At 36.9% G+C, this 8,167-nt stretch overlaps 1 protein-coding gene across 1 annotated transcript; it reads right to left on the bottom strand.

Annotated features, from left to right (window-relative positions):
• Nucleotides 1-6,792: 6,792 nt before the first annotated feature.
• On the bottom strand, nt 6,793-7,761 carry LOC102822056 (olfactory receptor 2T3-like). The gene has a single exon (XM_006877089.1). It carries the CDS (start codon nt 7,759-7,761, stop codon nt 6,793-6,795), a length of 969 nt encoding a protein of 322 aa, XP_006877151.1.
• Nucleotides 7,762-8,167: the final 406 nt, after the last annotated feature.

Here is an 8,167-nt window from a genome sequence, read left to right as displayed (position 1 = left end):
CTTTTTGATGATGAATGCAACACCATTCCTTTTCAATGTGTTATTCCCTGCAAAATAAACCATGTGGTTGTCAGATTCAAAATGGCCAATACCAGTCCATGTCAGCTCACTAATGCCTAAGATATCGATGTTTATGCATTCCATTTCATTTTTGACAACTTCCAATTTTCCCAGATTCATACTTCGTACATTCCATGTTACGATTTTCAATGGATGCTTATAGCTGTTTCTCTTCATTTTAAGTTGTGGCCTATCAGCAAATGAAAGTTCTGTGGGCTTTTCTCCCATGAGCTTAACTCTATTCACGTCATCATGGTCAACTCTACTTTGAGGAGGCATCTCTTCTCCAGTTGCATTTTGAGTGTCTTCCAACCTGAGGGGCTCATTTTCTGGCACTGTATCTGACAGTGTTTCTCTGCTATTCATAAGGTTTTCAGTGATTAGCGATTCAGAAGTAGATTTTCATTCATTCTTCGTAGTCTGCTTTTGTCTGGAAGCTCATCTGAAACTTGTCCATCATGGATGACCCTGCTTGTTATTTAAAATACCGGTGGTATAGCCCTCAGAATCACAGCAACTCAAGCCACCACAGCACAACAGACAGACAAGTGGTGGCCGTTTGGTTTTATGTCGAAACTGTCACTTTAAATTTCAATACCAATCCTAAAACTATCAAGAAATAATCAAGAAGTTCTCTCTTGATACAATCAGAAATAATCAAGATGTTCTCTCTCAAAATGGCAGATCCCTGAACAGCTAGCGTGTTGAAGTAGAAAACAATGGATTTCTGGATTCTCCTACAATTTCCCCCAGGTGTAAGCCCTGCAATCCTCCAAACATGCCTTTATATTTGTTTCAGAGTTCTAGCACCATCTCCTGAACCTTCTTGGCCTGGTATTCCAAGTTGTTGTTGATGGAGCTCCTCACTGCATGTCTACCCGATCCGCCATCTTGATTGTGCCTAATTATGGCCTTAAGGATAGAATAATAGCAACGTGGACAAAATATTGAATGATGCAAAAAGAATCAAAAGAAGATGGAAGGAACACAAGGAGTCACTATACGAAAAAGAAATGGTTGATGTTCAGCCTTTTCAAAAGATAGTATATGATCAACAGTCTATGGTAGTGAAGAAAGAAGTCCAAACTGCATTGAAGGCATTGGTAAGAAGCAAGATCCCAGGAATTGACAGAGTACAAATTGAAATAATTTGAAATACTGATGCAGCTTTGGAGACACTCACTTATGTGTGCCAAGATATTTGGAAGTCACTTACTGAGCCAATGGATAAGAAGAGATCCACATATGTGCTTATTTTACAGACAGATAACCCAACAGAAAGCAGAAATCATGCAATGGTATCGTTAATTACAACATACAAATAACATTTTCCTGAATATAATTAAAAAACTGTTGCAACAGTACATAGACAGTGAAGTGCCAGCAATACAGTTCGGATTCAGAAGAAGATATGGAACTCAGGATATTATTGCTGATATCAGATGTATTTGTGCTGCTATCAGAGTATACCAGAAAGAAGTTTTCCTGAAATTTATTTATGTATTCAGACTGGATTATGACAGGCTAGGATACTTAGATGAAATATGGACAAACAATAACAATTGTACTTAGAGGAACCAGTACATCGATCAAAAAGTCCTTAAAACTCTACAAAGGAATACTAATAGGTTTAAATCAGGAAATGCATGTACCAGGATTGCCTCATTTCACAATACTCATTCAAACTATATGTTAAGCATATAATCTGAGAAACTGGATTATATGGAAAAAAATATGGTATCAGAATTGGAGGAATATTCATTAACAACCTGTGATAAGCAGACAATACAATTTGCTTTCTGGAAGTGATGAAAAGTTAAAATACTTGATGATGAAGATTGAAGACTACAGCTTTCATTATGAATTGCACTTCACTAAAAGAAAACAAAAATCCTCACCACTGGACCAAGATAACATCATGATAAATGGAGAAAATATCGAACTTATCAGAGACTTCATTTTGCTTACATTTACAATTAATGCTCAAGGAATCAGCAGTAAGAAATCACACACATATTGTATTAGGCACATCTAATACACAGACCTCTTTAAAGTGTTTAAGAGAAAATATATCAGTTTGAGGACTACTGTGACATGAGTTAAGATATGGTATTTTCATTTACCGCATATGCATGTAAAAATTGAACAATGAATAAGGTAGAGCATAAAATAACTTATGCATTTGAATTATGTTGTTAGAGAAGAATATAAAAAATACCATGGACTGTCTCTTGGTCTATGTACATGTTCACCATGAGTACAATCAAATGTTATAAAGTACCTGTTCATTGCAATGTTCATAGCTAGTCATTATCCTTATAGTCAAAAGCCTTTGCACAGTCAATAAAGCACAAGTAAACATCTCTCTAGTATTACCTGCTTTCAGCTATGAACTTCCCTGACATCAGTAAAAATATCCCTAGATCCACATCCTCTTCAGAATCCAACTTGCATTTCTGGAAGTTCCCTGTTGGTATATTTCTACAGCTACTTTTGAACTATCTTCAGCAAAATTTTACTTGCATGTAATAATAATGACGTTGATCAGCAACTTTTGCATACCACTGTGTCACCTCTCTTTTGAAAGATTATGAATAATGATCTCTTACAATGAATTGTCCAGGTAGATGTTTTCCAAATTTCTTGGCATAGATGAATGAGTTCCTCCATTGATGCATGGATTTAAAAAAATATATATTTCACTTTGAACTCCATAAATTCCTGGAGCCTTGTTTTCACCAATACCATTAGTGCAACTAGCACTATATCCTTCAGCACCATCCATTCTTGATTACATATTAACTCTTGAAATGGTTGAACATCTTTGATACAGTGACTCGGTGTATGCCTTCCATTTCTTTTGATGCTTTCTACATCATTCAATATTTGCCATGGGTATCCCTCAATATTTCAGGTTGAGGTTTGATTTTTTTACTTCAGATCTTTCATCATGAGAAATGCTAAGAGTGTTCTTCCCTTCTGGTTTTGTAACTCTAGGTCTTTGCAGATTTCAGTATGATACTTCACTTTGTTTTCTTGAGCTGCCCTTTGGAATTTTCAGTTCAGATTTTGACTTTCTCCTTCTTCATTCATTTTAGCACCTCTATGCTGTATAGCAAGTTTCAGAGTTTCTTCTGACATCTATTATGGAATTTTCCTTCTTTTCTGTCTTTTCAATGATCTTTTGTTTTCTTCTTTTATGATGTTCTGAATGTCATCTGATAGCTCTTTTGATCTTCAGTCATTATTGTCTAATGCATCAAGTCTGTTCTTGAGATGTTCTCTAAATTCAGGTGGTATATAGTTAAGGTCATATTTTGACTTGTGTGAGCTTGCATATGAGCAACTGATTATCTGGTTCATAGTGAGTCTCTTTCATTGCTATGGTAATATTGAGCTTTTAGACTCCTTGTGTGGAGTACAGTACTATAGGATAAACATTGAACAGCAAACCACAAGGTCAGCAATTGAAACCCACCAGCTGCTTGCTCCTTGGATATCCTTTACATGGTCCATATAAGTTAAATATAGCTCAAGGTCACTTAAAAACAACAAATTATCTTCTACACTGTCCCTTACCACATATGTAATCAATTTGATTCTTGTGTGTTTGATCTGTTGAGGTCCATGAACATAATCTCTTTTTATGTTGTTTAAAAAAATCATTGGTCTTACAGAATTCTATCATGGATGTTCAGCATCATTTCTATCACCAAGGTCATATTTTTCAAATATTAATCCTTCATCTTTATTGCAAAATATGACCTTAAATATATCTGCTCCCCCTTGAATTTAGAGATCATCTCAAGAGCAGATTGGATGAATTAGACGCTTATAACCTAAGACCAGAAGAGTTGTGGGATGCCATCAAGAAAACCATACAGAAAGAAAGCAAAAGTTTATTAATAATATAAGAAAAAGGAAAAAAACAAAATAAATGTCAGAAGAGATTCTGAAACTTACTCTCCTGCACAGAGATGCTAAAGCAAGTAGAAGAAATTAGGAGGTAAAAGAGCTGAACAGAAAATTTCAAAAGAGAGCTCAAGAAGACAAAGTCAAATATTACAATGAAATGTGCAAAGACCTGAAGTTAGAAAACCAAAACAGAAGAACACACTCAGCGTTTCTGAAACTAAGTGAAATGAAGAAAATATTCAAGTCTCAACTTGAAATATTGAAAGAATCCTGGTGTGACCCTGTGGGATAATGCACTGACCGCAAAGTCAATTTGACCCACAAGGTTGGCAATTCAAATTCACCAGTTGATTAGTCATAACAGACCAGATGGCACTTAAAGAAAACAATGGGCAAAATACTGAGTGATGCAGAAAACATCAAAAGACTACTGAAGGAATATGCAGAGTCACTGTACCAAAAAATTTATGGTCTATGTTCAACCATTTAAAGAGGTAGCATATGATCAAGAGCCAGTGATACTGATGAAATATGTTCAAGTAACACTGAAGGCTTTGGCAAAGAACAGAGCTTTGGGAATTGATGGAATATAAAATTGAAATCATTTGACAAACTGAGGTAGCACTTGAGGCATTCACTCACATATACCAAGAAATTTGGAAGACAGCTACCTGGTCAACTGATTGGAAAAGATCAGTATTTGTGCCCGTTCCAAAGACAGGTGACCCAATAGAATGTGGCAATTGTCAGACAGTATCATTAACACTGCATGCAAGAAAATTTTGTTGAAGATAATTCAAAAATGGCTGTAGTGGTACATTGATAAGGAACTTCCAAAGTTCAGATTGGATTCAGATAGTGGTGTGAAATGATGGATATCATTGCTGATGTCAGATGGATCTTGGATGCAAACAGAGAATACAAGAAAGATGATACCTGTGCTTTATTGACTACCCAAAGGCTTTTGATTATGTGGATCATGACAAACTGTGGACAACTTTGCAGAGAATGAACATTCCAGAACACTTAATTGTGCTTATGAGGAACCTGAACATAGACCAAAAGGCAGTCATTCAAACAACACAAGGGACAGTGAATTGTGTGAAATCATGAGAGGTGTACACTAGGATCATATTCTTTCACCATACATATTCAGTCTGTTTGCTGAGCAAATAACCAAGGAAGCTGGATTATATGAAGAAGAACCTTGCATCAGAATTGAAGGAAGACTTGTTAACAAGCTGCAATATGCAGATGATACAATCTTGCTTGCTAAAAATGAAGAGGATTTTAAATACTGATGAAGATCAAAGACCACAGCCTTTGGTATGGGTTGCTTCTCAATATAAAGAAAACAAATTCCTCACAACTGGACAAATAAATCACATCAAGATAAATGGAGAAAAGGCTGAAGTTGTCAAAAACTTCATTTTGATTCAGATTAACCATCAACACTTGTGGAAGCAACGGTCAAGAAATCAAATGACATATTGCACTGGGCAATCTACAGCACAAGATCTGTTTAAAGTTTTCAAGATCAAAGATGTCAGTTCAAGGACAAAATTGTGTCTAATTCATAATATCTTCAGTAGCCTCATGTGCATGATTTATAGCCTTGGAAACCTTGTACAGGATTGCTTTGAGTTGGAACTGACTCCACAGCATATAACAACAACTACAACATGTGCATGTGAAAGTTGGACAGTGAATAAGGAAGACGGCAGAATAATTGATGCATTTGAGTTAAGGTGTTCTAGGAGAATATTAAAAGTAACATGGACTGCCAGAAGAAGAAACAAATCTGTATTGGGAGAAGTACAGCTAGAAATGCTCCTTAGTAGCCTGGATGGCCAGACTTTACCTCTCATTGTTGTTGTTGTTAAGTGCTGTCAAGTAGATTCCGACCCATAGCGACCCTGTATAGGGTTTCCAAGAAGCAGCTGGTGAGCTTGAACCACCAGCCTTGCAGTTCAAATGACTTTGCAGTCTGATGCATTAGCTCACAGCACCACACCAGGACCGATTACGTCTCAAACTTTGTACGTATTATCCAAAGGGAGCAGGCCCTGGAGAAAGACATCATGCTTAATGTAGAGGGTCAGAGGAAAAAAGAGGAAAGCTTTCAATGACATGCATTGGTATAGTTGCAGCAGCAATGTGCTCAAGCATAGCAATGATTGTGAGACTGGCCTAGGTATGGGCCATGTTTCTTTCTGCTGTACTTAAAGTTGCTATGAATCAGTGCCTACTTAATGGCATCTAGCAAGAGAAACAATGAAACTAACTTTTCAGCAGTTGGAAAAAAATATGTGAAGATGCACTTACTGAAGATGCTACTAGCATCATTTCATAAAGTGACTGGCACAGATGAAGTATGACTTAAGGAGTAGTATTCAGTAGTGTGTATGTCCACATTTTACTTATTGATTCGTCTCTTAATGGGTATACGATTCCATTGTTTACAAGGGTAGGTAACAGCCAGTGTGCTTCCAAGACATTTTATAATGATTCAATTTTAGGGTTAATTTACACACAGCCACACATCTCATATTGAAATGTGAAGATAGTTTAAGATAAAAGGCACTTGCTATGGTTTACCTGATATCAGCTATTGTATCACAAGTAATTAATTCATGTAATTTACATTTAAATATCTCATGATGAGGAATCAGTATAAAAGAGAAGTGCTTCATGAATTAGAGAGAGAGTTCATAAAAGATTTTATGTTTTGACCCAGGAAACAGAAGAGAGAATGAGAGGACAAATTGGTAGGGGAGAAAAGAAGGAAAGGAAAATAGGAGATTGTCATTTCTATGTTTACCAATTTAAAACTTTTCTTATTCTTTCTCCAGATGGCACTATTTTCTTCAGGGCCCCTGTGACATCTTTGTTGCGGAGGCTGTAAATGAGGGGATTCAGCACAGGGGTGATGATGGTGTAAAATGCAGAAACCATCATGTCCTGTTCACCAGTGTGGTAGGATCTGGGGATCATGTAGGTATATATGCCAGCACCAAAAAAGAGCAGAACTACCACCATGTGAGAAGAGCAGGTGGCAAAGGCCTTTCTGCGGCCTTCAGCTGAGTTCATGCTGTGAATGAGGCGCAATATGAGAGCATATGAGCTAGATATAATCACAGTGGGAATGAGGAGCATGATGACACAACACAAGTACATGAACATCTCGTAGTTGTAGACATTGGAGCAGGAGACCTTCAGCACGGCAGGGGCCTCACAGAAAAAGTTCATGATTTTCCTGAATTGACAAAAAGGTAAGCTCATGGTCATTGGGGTGAGCAAAAAACCTTCAAAGAACCCCAAGAACCAGTATCCTAACATGAAGAGACGGCAGACTCTCTGGTTCATGAGCAGTGGATAATGGAGAGGTCTGCAAATAGCAACATATCTGTCATAGGCCATGGCAGTTAAGAGGAGAACTTCAGCCCCAGCAAGGGTTAGATAGAAGAACATCTGGATCCCACAACCTAAGGGTGAAATTGTATTATCTCCAGTAGTTTGGTCCACGAGCATCTTGGGGACTGTCACACTTATATACAAGAGGTCTATGAGGGAGAGCTGACTGATGAAGAAGTACATGGGGGTGTGGAGGCGAGGGTCCCTCTGGATCAGGAGGATGAGAAAGGCATTCCCAATTAAGGCCATCAAGAAAAAAACAAAGGTTAAAGTGTAGAGGAAGGCTGCATATTTTGTTTGATCAAAGAGTCCTGTAAGGATGAAATAGTTGCCTGAAGTTTGATTCTCTGAAGTTTGCTTCTCTGAGTACATGGCTCAGCTTACAGTTTTCACCTGGTAATAAAAATAAGTATCATTAGTTTTTTAAATATCTCAATTATGTGTTTTTTTCTAATCTTTTCCAAGAAATACCTTGGTTATGAGATATTTTTTTTTCTGAAAGTCCAATTAAACTTTTATTGAATATAACATCAAATCTGAGGGAGCACATTTGGTGATAAAAGTCTAGGGTCAAGTATCAAACAGACTTGGAAGGTGAATCTCTTAGGAACTGTATAAAGAAATGATGAATTTAAACTCTGTGTTGTTTATTCCTCTGTAATTGAGTACTAAGCTTTATTCATATGATGTTTAAAAGACTAAATAAAGCATGGCTTACTGAGTCCATGACATAATATGAATGCTAAATTAAGCAATGCAATAAAGCTTCATTCCAATT

Source organism: Chrysochloris asiatica, unplaced genomic scaffold, assembly GCF_000296735.1.
Source record: "Chrysochloris asiatica unplaced genomic scaffold, ChrAsi1.0 scaffold00441, whole genome shotgun sequence".
NCBI classification, from domain to species: Eukaryota; Metazoa; Chordata; class Mammalia; order Afrosoricida; family Chrysochloridae; genus Chrysochloris; species Chrysochloris asiatica.
The sequence above is the reverse complement of the archived record's forward strand: the minus strand, read 5'-3'. Positions and strand labels throughout refer to the sequence as shown.